This window comes from Loxodonta africana, chromosome 10 (genome assembly GCF_030014295.1).
Source record: "Loxodonta africana isolate mLoxAfr1 chromosome 10, mLoxAfr1.hap2, whole genome shotgun sequence".
In the NCBI taxonomy this organism is placed as follows: Eukaryota; Metazoa; Chordata; class Mammalia; order Proboscidea; family Elephantidae; genus Loxodonta; species Loxodonta africana.
In genome coordinates, this window is record NC_087351.1 from 7008770 (window position 1) to 7026262 (window position 17493).

Sequence of the window (17493 nt, forward strand, 5' to 3'; positions counted from 1 at the left end):
AAGTGGCTATTGGGTACAGTTAACATGCCCCCCTACTTTTTTTTTTTTAAGGTTTTGTAGTGCTTTAAGGGAAAGTTTACAAATCAAGTCGCCCTCTCATCAAAAATTTATAAACACCTTTCTATATACTCCTAGTTGCTCTCCCCCTTGTGAGACAGCACACTCCTTCCCTCCACAATCTTTTTGTGTCCATTTGGCCTGCGTCTGATCCCCTCTAGCCTCTCATCTCCCCTTCAGACGGGAAGTGCCAACATAGTCTCATATGTCTACTTGATCCAAGGAGCTCATTCTTTCCCAGTATCATTTTCTATCCCATTCTCCAGTCCAATCCCTGTCTGAAGAGTTGGCTTTGGGGATGGTTCCTGTCTTGGGCTAACAGGCGGTCTGGGGATCATGACCTCCGGGGTCCTTCTAGTCTCAGTCAGACCAGTAAGTCTGGTCTTTTTATGAGAATTTGGGGTCTGCATCCCACTGCTCTTCTGCTCCCTCAGGGGTTCTCTGTTGTGTTCCCTGTCAGGGCAGTCATTGGGTGTAGCCGGGCACCATCTAGTTCTTCTGGTCTCAGGCTAATGTAGTCCCTGGTTTATGTGGCTCTTTCTGCGTCTTGGGCTGATAATTACCTTGTGTCTTTTGTGTTCTTCATTCTCCTTTGATCCAGGTGGGTTGAGACCAATTGATACATCTGAGATGGCTGCTTGCTAGCATTTAAGACCCCAGACGTCACTCTTCAAAGTAGGATGCAGAATGTTTTCTTAACAGATTTTATTATGCCAGTTGACTTAGATGTCCCCTGAAACCATGGTCCCCAAACCCCTGCCCCTGCTATGCTGGCCTTCGAAGTGTTCAGTTTATTCAGGACGCTTCTTTGCTTTTGTTTTAGTCTAGGTGTGCTGACCTGTCCTATGTTGTATGTTGTCTTTCCCTTCACCTAAAATAGTTCTTATCTACTATCTAATTAGTGAAAACACTCTTCCTCCCTCCCTCCCTACCCCCCTCATAACCATCAAAGAATATTCTCTTATCTGTTTAAACTATTTCTCGAGTTCTTTTAATAGTGGTCTTATATACAATATTTGTCCTTTTGCAACTGACTAATTTCACTCAGCATAATGCCTTCCAGATTCCTTCATGTTATGAAATGTTTCATGGATTCATCATTGTTCTTTATCAATGCTTAATATTCCATTGTGTGAATATACCATAATTTTTTTATCCATTCATCCGTTGACGGGCACCTTGGTTGCTTCCATCTTTTTGCTATTGTAAACAGTGTTGCAATGAACATGAGTGTGCATATATCTGTTCATGTAAAGGTTATTTCTCTAAGATATATTCCAAGGAGTGGGATTGCTGGATCGCATGGTAGTTCTATTTCTAGCTTTTTAAGGAAGTGCCAAATCAATTTCCAAAGTGGTTGCACGATTTTACATTCCCACCAACAGTGTATAAGTGTTCCAATCTCTCCACAACCTCTGCAACATTTATTATTTTGTGTTTTTTGGATTAATGCCAGCCTTGTTGGAGTGAGATGGAATCTCATTGTAGTTTTGATCTGCATTTCTCTAATGCCTAACGATCATGAGCATTTCCTCATATATCTGTTAGCTACTTCTTTAGTGAAGTCTCTGTTCATATCCTTTGCCCACTTTTTAATTGGGTTATTTGTCTTTTTGTAGTTGAGTTTTTGCAATATCATGTAGATTTTAGAGATCAGGCGCTGATCGGAAATGTTATAGCTAAAAACTTTTTCCCAATCTGTAGGTAATCTTTTTACTCTTTTGGTGAAGTCTTTGGATGAACATAGGTGTTTGATTTTTAGGAACTCCCAGTTAGCTGTTTCTCTTCTGCACTGTTAGTAATGTTTTGTGTACTGTTTATGCCATGTATTAGGGCTTCTAATGTTGTCCCTATTTTTTCTTCCATGATCTTTATCGTTATAGATTTTATATTTAGGTCTTTGATCCATTTTGAATTAGTTTTTGTGCACCATGTCAGGTATGGGTCTTGTTTCGTTTTTTTTGCAGATGGATATCCAGTTATGCCAGCACCAGTTGTTAAAGAGACTCTCTTTTCCCCATTTAACTGACTTTGGGCCTTTGTCAAATATCAGCTGCTCGTATGTGGATGAATTTATGTCTGGATTCTCAATTCTGTTCCATTGGTCTATGTATCTGTTGTTGTACCAATACCAGGCTGTTTTAACTACTGTGGCGGTATGCATAATAGGTTCTAAAATCAGGTAAAGTGAGGCCTTCCACTTTGTTCTTTTTTAGCAATTTTTTTTTTTTTACTTATCCAGGGCCTCTTTCCCTTGCGTATGAAGTTGGTGATTTGTTTCTCCATCTCTTTAAAAAATGTTGGTGGAATTTGGATCAGAATTGCATTGTATCTATAGATGGCTTTTGGTCGACTAGACAGTTTTACAGTGTTAAGTCTTCCTATCCATGAGCAAGGTATGTATTTCCACTTAGGTAGGTCTCTTTTGGTTTCTTGCAGTAGTCTCTTGTAGGTTTTTTTTTGTATAGGTCTTTTACATCTCTGGTAAGATTTATTCCGAAGTATTTTACCTTCTTGGGAGCTACTGTAAATGATAGTGATTTGGTGATTTCCTCTTCCATGTTCTTTTTGTTGGTGAAGAGGAATCCCACTGATTTTTGTATGTTTATCTTGTATCTTGAAAATCTGCTGAACTCTTCTAATAGTTTCAGTAGTTTTCTTGAGGATTCCTTATGGTTTTCTGTGTATAAGATCATGTTGTCTGCAAATAGAGATAATTTTACTTCTTCCTTGCCAATCTGGATGCCCTTTATTTCTTTATCTAGCCTAATTGCTCTGGCTAGGACCTCCAGCAGAGTGTTGAGTAAAAGTGGTGATAAAGGGCATCCTTGTCTGGTTCCTGATCTCAGGGGGAATGCTTTCAGGCTCTCTCCATTTAGGATGATGTTGGCTGTTGGCTTTGTATAAATGCCCTTTATTATGTTCACAAATTTTCTTTCTATTCCTACTTTTCTGAAAGTTTTTATCATGAATGGGTGTTGAACTTTGTCAAATGCCTTTTCTGCATCAATTTATAAAATCATGTGATTCTTGTCTTTTGTTTTATTTATATGATGGATTACATTACTTGTTTTTCTAATGTTGAACCATCCCTGCATGCCTGGTATGAATCCCACTTGGTCATGGTGAATTATTTTCTTGATATGTTGTTGAATTGTATTGGCTAGAATTTTGTTGAGGATTTTTGCATCTAAGTGCATGAGGGATATAGGTCTGTAATTTTCTTTTTTGTGTGGAGTGTTTAACTAGTTTTGTTATCAGGGATATGCTGGCTTCATAGAATGAATTTGGGAGAATTCTGTCCTTTTCTATGTTCTGAAATACCGTTAGCAGTGGTGGTGTTAACTCTTCTCTGAAAGTTTGATAGAACTCTGCAGTGAAGCCGTCCAGGGCAGGCCTTTTTTTAGTTGGGAGTTTTTTGATTACCTTTTCAATCTCTTCTTTTGTTATGGGTCTATTTAGTTGTTCTACCTCTGTTTGTGTTAGTTTAGGTAGGTAGTGTGTTTCTAGGAATTCATTTCGTCTATTTTTTTAATTTGTTAGAGTACAATTTTTCATAGTAATCTGATATGATTCGTTTAATTTCAGTTGGGTCTGTTGTAATATCACCTATCTCATTTCTTATTTGGGTTATTTGCTTCCTCTCCTGTTTTTCTTTTGTCTGTTTGGCCAGTGGTTTATCAATTTTGTTAATTTTTTCAAAGAACCAGCTTTTGATCTTGTTAACTCTTTCAATTGTTTTTCTGTTTGTTTTTTCATTTAGTTCTGCTGTAAATTTTACTATTTTTTTCTCGTATTTTATTTTGATGAGTTGGATAGTTAGTCTCCTTTGTGGTTACCTTAATATTTACCCCTATTTTTCTAAGTTTGAACCTAACTCTTATTTCTTTATATTGCCTTGTCTTCCTCTCCATATGAAAGATCTTTGACTACATTTCTTATTCCCTCTTTATTATTTTAATGTTGTCTTCTTTTACATAATGACATCACTATTTCCCTATTTTGAGTGTTTTTTAATCTTTATTCATTTTTGTGGTTTCCCTGTCTTGGTTAACATCTGATTGCTCTGTCCAGTGTTCTGGTCTTGGGTTGATTTTTTAACCAAAGAACTCCCTTTCGTATTTCTTGTAGTTTTGGTTTGGTTTTTACAAATTCCCTAAACTTTTGTTTATCTGGAAGTGTCCTAATTTCACCTTCATGTTTAAGAGAAAGTTTTGCTGGATATATGATTCTTGGCTAGCAATTTTTTTCTTCAACGTTTTATGTAAGTCATCCCATTGCCTTCTTGCCTGCATGGTTTCTGACGAGTAGTCCAGGCTTATTCTTTTTAGCTCTCCTTTGTAGGTGACTTTTTGTTTATTCCTAACTGCTCTTAAAATTCTGTCTTCATCTTTGGTTTTGGCAAGTTTGATTATAATATGACTCGGTGACTTTCCCTTAATATCTATCTTATGTGGAGTACAATGAGCATCTTGGATAGATATCTTCTCATCGAGATATCTTCTCATCTTTCATGATATCAGGGAAGTTTTCTGCCAACAAATCTTCAACAATTTTCTCTGTATTTTCTGTTATCCCTCCCTGTTCTGGTACTCCAATCACTCGTAGGTTATTTCTCTTGATAGAGTCCCACGTGACTCTTAAGGTGTCTTCATTTTTTTTTTTTTAATTCTTTTATCTGATTTTTCTTCAAATATATTAGTGCCAAGTGATTCATCTTCAAGTTCAGAAATTCTACCTTCCACTTGCTCAATTCTGCTCTTCTGACCTTCTATCGAGTTGTCTAATTCTGTAATTTTAGTGTTAATCTCCTAAATTTCTGATTGCTTTCTCTTTATGGATTTTTGCAGCTTATTCAATTTCTCCTTATGTTCTTGAATAACTTTTTAAATCTCTTCAACTGTTTTATCTGTGTATTCCTTGGCTTGTTCTCCATATTGCCTAATCTCCTTTCTGATGTCTTGAAGGGTTCTGTATATTAATCTTTTGTATTCTGCCTCTGGTATTTCCAGGAAGGCACTTTCATCCAGAAGATCCTTTGATTCTCTGTGTTGAGAGCTTGTTGAAGTGATCATGGTTTGATTCTTTATGTGGTTCGATACTGACTGTTGTCTCCGAGCCATCTATAAGTTATTTTATTAGTTTATTTTACGTTTGCTTACTGTATCCTAGTTTCTTGCTTTGTTTTGTTTTGATTTGCCCACATGGGTTGCTTGAGTGAGCTAGGTTGATTATTTTCACCTTCGGAGCTCTGATATCCTGTTACCAGATGGCTAGAGCTGTTATCAGTTATATAAGCTTTTGAGCTCATTCACTTTTCTTGTGTGAATTCAGCTCAGGTGTCCAGGTACCTGGTCATCAAGTGTGTGATACAGTCTCTGTTGTACAGTCTTAGAGGGGCACGGGTGTTTGGTGTAAGTATTGGTATCTGATTGCAGCAGGGGGTCACACTCTGAACAAGGCAGCGGGCTGAGAACCATCCCCTGAGGGTGTCTGAGGAAAGCGTATCCCTCTTCGCTAGAGCGTACAGGTGGGTGGGTTCTACAGATGGACCACGGGCACCCAATGCTTTTGGTTGTAAGGGCTGGGAGGTGCCAGTTATCCTTGGACCCCTGTCGCGGGTGGCTGGGTCCAGCCACCAGTCCTTAGGCCCCTGATATGGGCAGGTGAGGACCCTGTTCAACAGGCAAGGTGGTGTCAAACATCAAACACCCACCTCTCCACCACACGGCTTAAACAGTTGCAGTCTGCCAACAAGGGCCTATTCTCCTGAAATAGGCCCGCACAGGTCCATGCAGGGGAGAAATGTATTCAAAGTCCACAGACCATTTGTGCCTGGACAGGAGCTACTTCTGTCTTGAGCTTCCCTGGTTAGTAGAGCTGGCAAATTATCTTTTACCTCTGATGTGAATTTATTCCTTGTCCAAGTCCGGGAGCATTGCTCAGGGTGCTCAACAGGACCTATCTCTGGCCCAGGGAAATCAAGAGCCACTGAAGCCAGTTTGGGGGCTGGGGGCGCGGTAAAATACACGTAAGTACTTAGCTTTTGCCAAGAGCACCTTTGTCTGGTTTCAGAGGTGTGAGTAGGCCGTGCAGCTGGCTACTTCTCCCTGAGGAAACTGCAACCGAACACTACTATTGGCCTGCCACACCTGCTCCCAGGAATGATGTCTGGGGGATCCCAGAGATTCAGGTCCGGCACTCCTCTCCACTTATTAACTGCCTCTCTCTCCCCTAATGCTCAGTCCATTTTCTAACTTTGTCTTTGATGCTCAGGGCTCCTAGGTTGTCATAAATACAATCGTTTCACTTGATTATTCGGGTTTTTGTTATAAGAGAGATTGCCAGAAGCATCTGGCTATTCTGCCATCTTGGCCCCGCCTCAACATGGCCCCTCTTGAGAGGAGTTTGGTTAGTTATTTTCAAGTGTGGAAGAAAGACTGGATCACCTGTAGGGATCCCTGAGGAAGTCCTGCTTCTCTCTGTATGTGTAGAGTTTATATTCTCTGATTCAAAAGAAGGAACTGGGCCTGTGATACTTTGGGTATATACATGCTTTGGGGGCAGCATAGCACTAAGTTGGAGTATGAGCTTTGAATTCTGATGACCCTAGATTGGAATCCCAGCCCTACCTCTTACTAACTCTGTGATTTTTCAGCAAACTACTTAAATTTTATTGTCTGCTTTTCTTCTTGTTAAATGGGAACAAAAACAATACTTACCTCAAAGCCCTCCTGTGAGAATTTAGGGGAACAGTTCATGCTAAGTATATGAGCCCCGTGCCTGCTAGCCCTTTAAGGACTATTGGTATTGCCTCTTCTCCAAGACTTTTCAAATATTTAGGTAGTAGACGTCACATACCATTTTAAAACTAACATTGTGTTCATAAACCATTCTGCCACACAGCAGAGGTACCTGGCGTGTGTGGTTCCCCTATCAGAAGAGGGAGCTCTGAGACTCTGGGATAGTGACACTTCATCCAAGGTCCAGAAGAAGACAATGCCTTAGGTGGCTTCACCAGTCTACCCAAGACTCCAGGTATTATTTTTTAAAAGTCTTCTCTTGTCTAACTGTGCTTGCTTTTAATCTTATAAATAGGCTTCACTGTTTTTTCTACTTTTTCCTTTGATCTTGATATTCCCCCCACCGTGTCTCTCTAACACTCTGATTCCAGCAAGTCCATCACTGGCAGTGTTCTACTCACTGTGGTAAAGAATTCAGAGTAACAGAGGCACGTGGCCTTCTCAGGCAATTTAACCTGGCAAAACATGTCAGTTATGTGCTGCCCTGGTTAGTGGTTTTTAAACAAGAATCCATCTTGAAAGCCACCACTTACTGTATGATTCCCACGTAGTTCTCAATCTCTGTCAGGGGAGCTTCCCTCCAGTTTTTTTTATATCCAATCACCAGAGTGTTTGGTTTCATTCTTCCCAAGCCTGAAGCCTAAACAGAGGACATAAAAACATGGGCAATCCTTACCATACCCTGAAAACATCACTACAAATGAAAAATAATGTCCAAAAGAGGCCTGAAGTAATGTTCTGAAGATTCTGGAGATTAGATTACACTTTAGTGCATGTCCTTCATGCCTGTACCCAAGCATAAAATAGGAAGATTAGTTCTAAATCATCTCAGCCATAGATGGATTTTAGATGACAGAAACGTAGCTTTTCTAAATTAGCAGTCATTTGCATTTCTTCTGACACACTCACTAAAATGGTTCAATAATTTAAAATCAAGTGAGGGCTGGCTTAGCTGTTGGTATGTGTGTTGTCACTTACTGGTTCAAAGCTCATTTTCACCTGTTATATCATAATGTCATTAGCAATACAATCCATGTTTGGAAAAAGCTTATATATGCGGATCACCGAAATCTCTATGTGTATTACGCATTGGAGACTAACTGAGTTATGGTTCCAGAACTTAATCCTCTGGCATGACAGTATCATTAACAGCCACCTTCTGTATCAGAAGTTTTGTTCTCTCCATTAGATGACAGGATATGGCTTCCATGAAATTAAATTTGGCAATGTTATCGAGCACCTATTAACTGCATGATACAATGTTAGGTGCTCTGGGAGAGAAGTGAGATGTGTACCTAGGCCTTAAGGAATTTAGAGTAAGATTGGGAAGATAAGATACACCCAAGTAACTATAATACAAGTACGAATGCAGTATGAACCCATATGGAAGTACAAAGGGGGAAACTTGAATTCTAGCTGAGCACTTATGGACCACTACCAGGGAGGTGTGGCATTTGTGCTCGGTCTTGGAGATGGTTAGATTTTGACATGCAAAAATATGGGGAAGAGTGGGAGCAAAGGAAGGTTGTTCTGGGTGATGGGAACAGGGAAACAAATGAACAGACCTGGACATTTTAGAAAGGACAGTAGTATGTGGAAGGAGATAGGACTGACAGATGGTCCTGGAAATAAAAAATATCCAGGCAGCAGAACAGCTCCTTAGAGCCAGCATTTGGCCCTCATCAGAGGCATGGTAGCCTGGGTGTAGTCTTTCCTGGGATTACAGTTTGGGGGTGTGGCTATTCCTACGGTAACTTCTCAGATGCAAAGAAGGCTTCATCCAAAATTGTATAATTGGCAGTGCTTCCCTTCAGTAGCATTCTGTTCTTTTTGTCACAACCTTTCTGTACTCATCACTTTTATTTGAAGAAATTCATGTGGACAAGCTTTACATATGGTCAGGTTTTTCATCATGTCTTCTTGATTAATGCAAGAATTCTTTCCATACCTATGTCTTTTCTCACCCTGCTCCTATGCTATATCTGTCTTCTGATGCCTAGCTGAAAATTCAATTATTTTACAAATCTTCTGTGACAATTTACATTAAATGTGTAACTTTTCCAATATTTGAGCTACTGAAAAGAAATATAACTCACTAAAAAAAAAAAAAATCAGTTGCTGTCACGTTGGTGCCAACTCATGGCAACCTCGTGTGTGCAGAATAGAACTGTTTCGGAGAATTTTCCAGGCTGCGACCTTGCAGAAACAGAGGACCAGGGCTTTCTTTCAAGGCAGCTCTGGGTGGGTTCAAACTACCAGCCTTTGGGTTAGTAGTCAAGTGCTTAGCTGTGTGTGCCTCCCAGAGGCTTGCTACCTTCCCAACATATTTAAACAAAGAGCTACTCAAAAGAAACATAACTCACCACTAAGAGAAACTCAGTATCTTGCAAGATACCTATTTCTATGTGCAGCAAATTAATAACAGATGAAAAGAGTCTCATTGGGGTAATAGGTCTTTCAGAAATGGCTTCTCTGCGTGTGCAGCTACTTTGCAGTGTTCTTCAGGGATATTAGACACAAGAATGCATCAAATACTCTTAATCTCCAAAATATTATCGCTATTTTTCTTTCCTGCTTGCATAAGTATCAGAGTTACCTGGATGCAATACTGAATTCTGACAGTCCTGAATACGGCAACTCTGAAAGCCAAGCTCATTGCACCACTTGGTATACTTAGAATTGGGGTTTTTTTAAAACCATATCAAAGCCAAAATGATTAGAAAGCCAAGGCCTAGAATTTTCGAGGGTCTCTTGGATTGTTTTAGGGAATCTCTGGCACTCTAAATTGTGAAGATCAGAACTAGGGACAGGTTTTACGTGCTTAACTAGAGAAGGGATGAGGAAGGGAAGAAGAAAGGAAAGCAAAAGGGGGAAAAGCGGGAAAACTGTGGGCTTTTATTCACCAGTCTGGAAATGATTTGGGAGGATAAGGAGATTTTACTCCCAGATCATCCTGCATTTGGTTAGTTGAGTCTAGTAGCTGCCCTCACACCATTTGCAATAGAAAAAAGGAAAAGAACGCCTGACTTGAACGTTGCTATCTATGTGCACTATGAGATGCAAAAACAATTTGAAGTTTTAATGGGACCCTGAACGTTGTCAACCATCAGAACAAATTTGCATTTCAATAAATATGGGTACAGAATGTATGCTGCTTGCCAAAGGCAACCTCACTTTCCATTTGCAGTGTAGCATTTGTAGTTCCTCTTAGTGGAACCTCTCTGCTTCTGCCTGGGCTTTGCCTGCCCCAGGAAACTGAAATGAATTCCTTAACCATCTGTCCTGGTCTCTGCTGTAGGCTGCCTGACTGGGTCCTTCACATCCAGAGTTTCATCAGCATGCAGTGCTAATTGTCTTTTGCCTTTGTGCTCATTCGCCCAGTGTCAACCTTACCTGAAGAAGACTCCGGACACCATCTCGGAAACAGTCTGCCGCCACTGCAGCATAAAAGGCCTTGAGTTTGTTCTTTATGAGCCAGGCCTGCTTTTTCACCATGCCACTGTTCATCTCCTTAACGCACAGCTTGCGCGGCCCCTGTACGGCACCATGAAGTACTGGTTAGAAGCCCTGCAGTCATACATCACCCCGCTGTTGTTTTCTAAGGACAAAAATAGCCGGCAGCGCCCCAGTGAGCTAAGAAATAAGAAAGAGGGACAAGCACCTCACTAAACAGGCTTCACGCAGATCAGCCTTTTGGAGAGAATCTAGGCTGCTCACATTATTCACTTTCCACCCCAAATGTCTGGAGTTATTAACAGCTACCTAATTAACTGCCTCATTCTGAATGCAAAGAAACACTGAGGGCATCATGGCACCTGAGGAAATACTGAAAATGTGACTGGAGAGGCTCAGGATGAATCACAATCAACCGTTGACTCAATGGCGGAGCCACTTTTAGGCACACCGAGGTAATCTCAGCTAGAACCCAATTTCAAGAAATGGGCAGAGCTTTCTGGAGCCATACACAGTGAGCTGCAAATCTTGCCATGAACTACATCCTGACAATTCTATTAGGCTGATTCATGGCTTTTTTGTGTGGCAAGACTACATTTGCACCACTTTTCCGTGTAATGTTGACACATTTGCAATAAAATGAATTAGCATTTCCCTCTCACTCACTGTATTTGGTGCCATCAGAAGAACAGAGGAGAGTGAGAGAGAAGGGGGCAGGGTTGTGGTTGTAGATGAGGCATTTCATAATTTCAAGATCTGAGTTCTGGATATTTATTTTTATCTAAAAATTCTATTCTTGTTTCTCATTCCTTAAAGGTCCAAGCTAGCACTTTTCTTCTCATGTTTCAACTCAATCCACAAAGTTTTTATTTACTTATTTATTTTTTAATGATTTGCTATGTGTCTGACAGGGTATGTAGCTGCTCTTCTCCTGGGAAATTCATTTAATTCACAGAGAGATTCGGTATTTCATTAAGATGCCTAAGATTTCATCTGAGTCATCTGGGATCTTGATAAAATGCAAATTCTGAGTCAGTAGTCCTGGTGCAGGGTTGGCATTTCTAGCATGCTTCCAGGTGACATGGATGCTTCTGGTCCTTGGATCACACTTGGATTCACAGCCTTAGATGGTTTTGAATTGGAGAGAAGGGGCTTTGGGCTGTATGAAAAAGAGCCCATGCTATGTGGCCAGAGAGAACTGGCTTCCAAACTAAGCTTGGCTACTTCTTGGGTAATTATCTCTCAGCTTTGATAGCTTATTCTGAAAATAGGGATAAAATTTCCCACAAGATTGTTCCAAGTAGTAATGGATAAAGTGCCTAGTACAATGTCTAGAATATAGTAGGTGGTCACCCAAAGTTGATTTTTATTCTCTTAAAGGAGTGCTCAGAGTCTTGCTGAAACCAGAGAGCTAATTCTACCACTTGTTCTCTGATGGAGCTGAAAGAGCACTACACTGGGAACCAGAATGTTGAACCTAGACCTCGCTCCCACACTGACTAGCTGGTACTCTGGGTATGCCACCTGTCCTCTTTGGATGCAGGTTCTACATCTATAAAAACAAGGAAATGGTCATAACATGGAGAAATCTGGAAGACATTATGCTGAGTGAAATTAGTCAGTTGCAAGAGGACAAATATTGTATAAAAGACCACTATTATAAGAACTGGAGAAATAGTTTAAACTGAGAAGAAAATATTCTTCGATGGTTACAAGAGGGGTGAGCGAGGGAGGGAGATGGGTATTCACTAATTAGATGGTAGGTAAGTTTTATTTTAGGTGAAAGGAAAGACAATACGCAATACAGGAGAGGTCAACACAACTGAACTAAACCAAAAGCAAAGAAGTTTCTGGAATAAACTGAACACTTTGAAGCCCAGTGTAGCAGGGGAAGGGGTTTGAGGACCATGGTTTCAGGGGACATCTAAGTCAATTGGCATAGTAAAATCTATGAAGAAAACATTCTGCATCCCACTTTGGAGAGTGGTGTCTGGGGTCTTAGCCACTAGCAAGTGGCCATCTAAGATGCATCAATTGGTCTCAACCTACCTGGAGCAAGGAAGAATGAAGAACACCAAAGACACAAGGTAATTATGAGCCCAAGAGACAGAAAGGACGACATAAACCAGAGACTACAGCTTGAGATCAGAAGAACTAGACGGTGCCCAGCCAGAACCGATGACTGCCCTGACAGGGAACACAACAGAGATCCTCTGAGGGAGGAAGAGAGCAGTGGGATGCAGACCCCAAATTCTCATAAAAAGACCAGACTTAATGGTCAGAGTGGGACTAGAAGGACCTGGGTGGCCATGGTCTCCAGACCTTCTGTTAGCCCAAGATAGGAACCATTCCGGAAGCCAACTCTTCAGACAGGTATTGGACTGGAATATGGGATGGAAAGTGATACTGGTGAAGAACTAGCTTCTTGGATCAAGTAGACACATGAGACTATGTTGGCATCTCCTGTCTGAAGGGAAGATGAGAGGGCAGAGGGGAACAGAAGCTACCTTCATGGACACGAGGAGAGAGAGTAGAAGGAAGAACTGTGGTATCTCATTAGAGGGAGAGCAATTAGGATTGTATAGCAAGGTGTCTATAAATTTTTGTATGAGAGACTGACCTGATTTGTAAACTTTCCCTTAAAGCACAATAAAAATTAATTAAAAAAAAAAAAAAAAGGAAATTCTATGTGGCAGTTCTACTCTGTCCTACAGGGTAGCTATGAGTTGGAATCGACTTCACGTCAAGGGGTTGGCTTTTGTTTAAACCAGAGGCTGGAAATAGGGAATGAGTATAAATGGGCATGATGTGTCTGTTTTGAAGTGATGAAAATGTTTAAAACTAAAAATAAATAAGGAAATGGTCTAAATCAGCACTGCCTGGAATGGCAGTCCTTGGGCACACGTGGCTATGGAGGACTTGAAACATGGCTGGGCCAAATTTCAGAGCCTTAGTATGGAAAAAAAAAACGTGAACTATCTCATTAGTATGTTATACTCATTACATATTGAAATGACAATATTTTGGATGTACTGGGTTAAATAAAGTATATTATTAAAATTGTTGTTGTTGTTAGGTGCCATTGAGTTGGTTCCAACTCATAGCGATCCTATGCACAACAGAATGAAACACTGCCCGGTCCTGAGCCATCCTCACAATTGTTGTTATGCTTGAGCTCATTGTTGCAGCCACTGTGTCAGTCTACCTCGTTGAGGGTGTTCCTCTTTTCCGCTGACCCTGTACTCTGCCAAGCATGATGTCCTTCTCCAGGGACTGATCCTTCCTGACAACATGTCCAAAGTATGTAAGATGCAGTCTCACCATCCTTGCTTCTAAGGAGCATTCTGGTTGTACTTCATCCAAGACAGATTTGTTTGTTCTTTTTGCAGTCCACGGTATATTCAATATTCTTTGCCAGCACCACAATTCAAAGTCATCAATTCTTCTTTGGTCTTCCTTATTCACCGTCCAGCTTTCACATGCATATGATGTGATTGAAAATACCATGGCTTGGGTCAGGCGCACCTTATTATTATTATTAAAATTTATTTATTATTTATTTATTTGTTATTATTATTAAAATTAATTTTACCTGTTTCTTTTTATTTTTAACAGTGTGGCTACTAGAAGATTTACAATTACATACATGGCACACATTATGTTTCTGTTATACAGTGCCAGTCTAGATGATCTCTGGCGTCCTATCTATTTTAATATTTTATTTAAATTGGATTTGACTTTTTATATACTTATTTTTTTCCTGTTTATTTCAAAATAGTTTGAATGCCTTACATTAAAGTTACAGAACCTTCAATGAAGGTGAGTGAAGTAGGGATGTAGAGAGGGTAGCTATTAAACCCAAGGGCTAGTCTACAGAAAGTATGCCATTCTGTGTCAAATTTAGCTCAGGTTTCCAGACAGAATGCATACTAAACCACTAGTCCTTCCTTTGGCCTTTCTTGCCTCCCTCCCTCAACTGAAAAAGAATGTAGGAATATTTTACTGAGGGAAGCTCAATGGTGACAACAGCCAGGAGGTAGAAGAATAGCCAGGAGTCAGGGATGATGCTGGACCATCAGTATACTGAGCTGCACTACAATGACTGCGAACCCCCGGGGAAGCTGGCATGTATTTAAATAAATACAGTCTAATGTATGTCGATTAGTATTATAAAAATCCAGATTCAACATTCACTGTGACAGAGAGATTTACTTTAATGCTTAAATTTGCCATATTGAGAAGTCATAAAAATATTTTGCAGAATCTCTCTTTGCTAAAAGTGATTATGATATCCTCGTAGCACACATATTAACATGAGGCAAGGCTGCAATACAAATGTATTAAGGAAGAAGCAAGCTAACAAAGAGGGAAGACACACTGGAATATAATTATTCAACCTCTAAATATGTCATAGTTGCAAAAGTGGGTTTTACCACCCAATTAAAATATTATAGCAGTTAGTTTCACTTAAGATCCAAAATATGAGTACATAAATTAATTCAGGATTTGAATAGACAATGAAGCTTTAAAAATCTTGTATATATTATAACTTTGACATTGATTGAGAAAGGGGCAAAGAATTTATAATTCTTTTGTCTGGAGTAGAAGCTGAATGAGAGGCACCTTCACATAAATGAATATTATGACCAAGAAAGTTGACAAAGGAGATCCAACACCTTTAGAATCAACTAGAGGAACTTGGGCCAAGCACAGTGTTCCTTCCAACTCTGAGAGTCTTATTTCTCTGTCTATGCTGTCATTTGCCACTCTGGTTGGAACTGAGGGAAAGAGAATTTTTTCCTTTCTGACTTGGTCCATATCTCATCTCACCATGCTTCCTAGCACCCATTTCATTTCATTTCATTTGTTCTGTGTTTGGCCATAACACTATTTTATTAGTGTCATGACAGAGGCTCACTGACAAGAGGAGAATAGATGCATCTAAAAAGAAGGCATTTTCTTCTGGGTGGATACAGAAGTTGCATTAAGAAGTCGTTGAAGACAGAAGAAAAATGAGAATTTTACTTTTTCCAGAGTTATCTGTGCTTGACTAGTCTGCCATTATGGCAACAGAGTTAGGAGTTTGTTGTCTTCTCTGAGTTTTCTTGAGAACTTCGTTGAATTTAAAGAAAGATTTAGGTTTTATTAAGATATTTTATAAATTTCATATTTTTCCAGAAAAAAGAGAAAGGAAAACAGTAAGGATAAAATTTTGTTAAAAGGAGATCTGTATGAGGAAGGTGGTCAAAAGTGATTTTTTCCTTCTTTACAATGAAAGGAGAGGCCAATGAAGGATTAAAGAAAAACTGAAGAGTAGGTAATACAGTACTAAAAATAGATCTGCATCTTGGTACATATATGTGAAATGACTTGAAAGATACCCATACAACTCAGGACAACTGCCTCTGGGGAGGAAAAGCGCCTTGGCGCTGGGGTGGGCTTGGGTCTGTAATGCTTCATTTCATTAAAAATAAGTGGAAATGGTTAAAATGGCAAATTTTTGGTTATATATATTTTACCACAATAAATTTTTTAAAAAATCAGCAGAAATATCTATGACAATAATGTTAATAGTTGTTAATTAGAAGGGGTAGAATATGGGTGTCATATAATGCTGAACCATGTAAAATTGCTAGTATTCAACAGTTTTGACCTACAAAAATGTAAATTTCATATGATTTGACCTAACGTGTCTCTTAATTTTTCAAGATAAAAACATAGAAGCAATCTAAAAATAATGTTTAGATTTCAGCCACCAGCACAGCACATTGTACTTCAAAAAGATGCCATTTTGGACTTGGAAGTCTTTTATGATTTTAAGACAAGGAAAATTTAGAAAAGGGGTAAGTGGTACAGTTTTTTACAATAATGGATTTACCTGTTTTGCACCCTAAGTTCCAGACCAATTGGATCAGCTTGCCATCTTGAAATGTGCATCTGTTTTTAATTTGTTTTAATAAATAAATAAATATATAATCTACCCTTCGATGGAAAATTGAGAAGTATGTGAGTGAGTAACCGCTGAAGTATGATGCCCTCTCACATGGGAAAGACAAGTGTGAGCTGCCACCAGGAGATTTTTAGAACTGAATGCGTGTACTCAGAGAATGAAATCGAAACTAAGTTATCTGCAATGATTTGTTTTATGATCTATCTACTTTGAATGACGTAAGTGAGGAAACTGATTGACAAAGAAAAGTAGTGGCTTATTTATGTCATGGCATACAGGGTAGAATTGGTGAAGATTACAGCTTACAACCCTTCACTTAATATGGGTCTATTTTTATTCCTATTTTATAACTGAGCAAATTGAGGCATAGCGAGACTAAATTATGTCCTAAGGGACTCACCTACCACGTGTCTGTGAGTTTGTCGTACTGTGATGGCTTGGATATTGCTGCGATGCTAGAATCTATGCCACTGGTATTTCAAATACCGGCAGGGTCACCCATGGAAAACTAGTTTCAGAGGAGCTTCCAGACTAAGAGAGACCAGGAAGAAGGACCTGGCAGTCTACTTCTGAAGAAAATCGGGCAGTGAAAACCTTATAAATAGCAGCAGAACACTGTCTGATATAGTGCTGGAAGATGAGCCCCTCAGGGTGGAAGGCACTCAAGATAGAACTGGGAAAGAGCTGCCTCCTCAAAGTAGAGTTGACCTTAATGACATGTAGGGAGGAAAGTTTTCAGGACCTTCATTTGCTGATGTGGTGTGACTCAAAATGAGAAGAAACAGCTGCACACATCCATTAATAATTGGAACGTGGAATGCACAAACTATGAATCTAGGAAAATTGTAAGTCATCAAAAATGAAGTGGAACACATAAAGATTGATATCCCGGCATTAGTGAGCTGAAATGGACTGGTACTGGCCATTTTGAATCAGACAATGATATGGTCTACTATGCCAGGAATGACAAATTAAAGAGGAATGGTGTTATATTCATCATCAAAAAGAACATTTCAAGATCTACCCTGAAGTATAATGCTGTCAGTGACAGAATAACATACATAGGCCTACAAGAAAGACCAAATTTACGTGCCAACTGATAATGCCAAAGGTGAGAAAATTAAACATTTTTACCAACTTCTGTAGTCTGAAATTGATCAAACATGCAATCAACATGCACTGATAATTACTGATGATTGGAAAGCAAAAGCTGATAACAAAGAAGGATCA

General features: G+C 39.5%; 1 protein-coding gene across 3 annotated transcripts in view; it reads right to left on the reverse strand.

Annotated features, from left to right (window-relative positions):
* SLC12A1 (solute carrier family 12 member 1) overlaps window positions 1–17493 on the reverse strand; it is a 112411-nt gene that overhangs the window by 40985 nt on the left and 53933 nt on the right. For all 3 annotated transcript variants that reach the window (XM_003420148.3, XM_003420147.3, XM_064292006.1), the window contains exons 17-18: window positions 10254–10394; window positions 7394–7500 (exon numbers count right to left, since the gene is read on the reverse strand). In XM_003420148.3, coding sequence (XP_003420196.1) covers window positions 7394–7500; window positions 10254–10394 — 248 coding nt within the window. The remainder of the gene's footprint in view (window positions 1–7393; window positions 7501–10253; window positions 10395–17493) is intronic.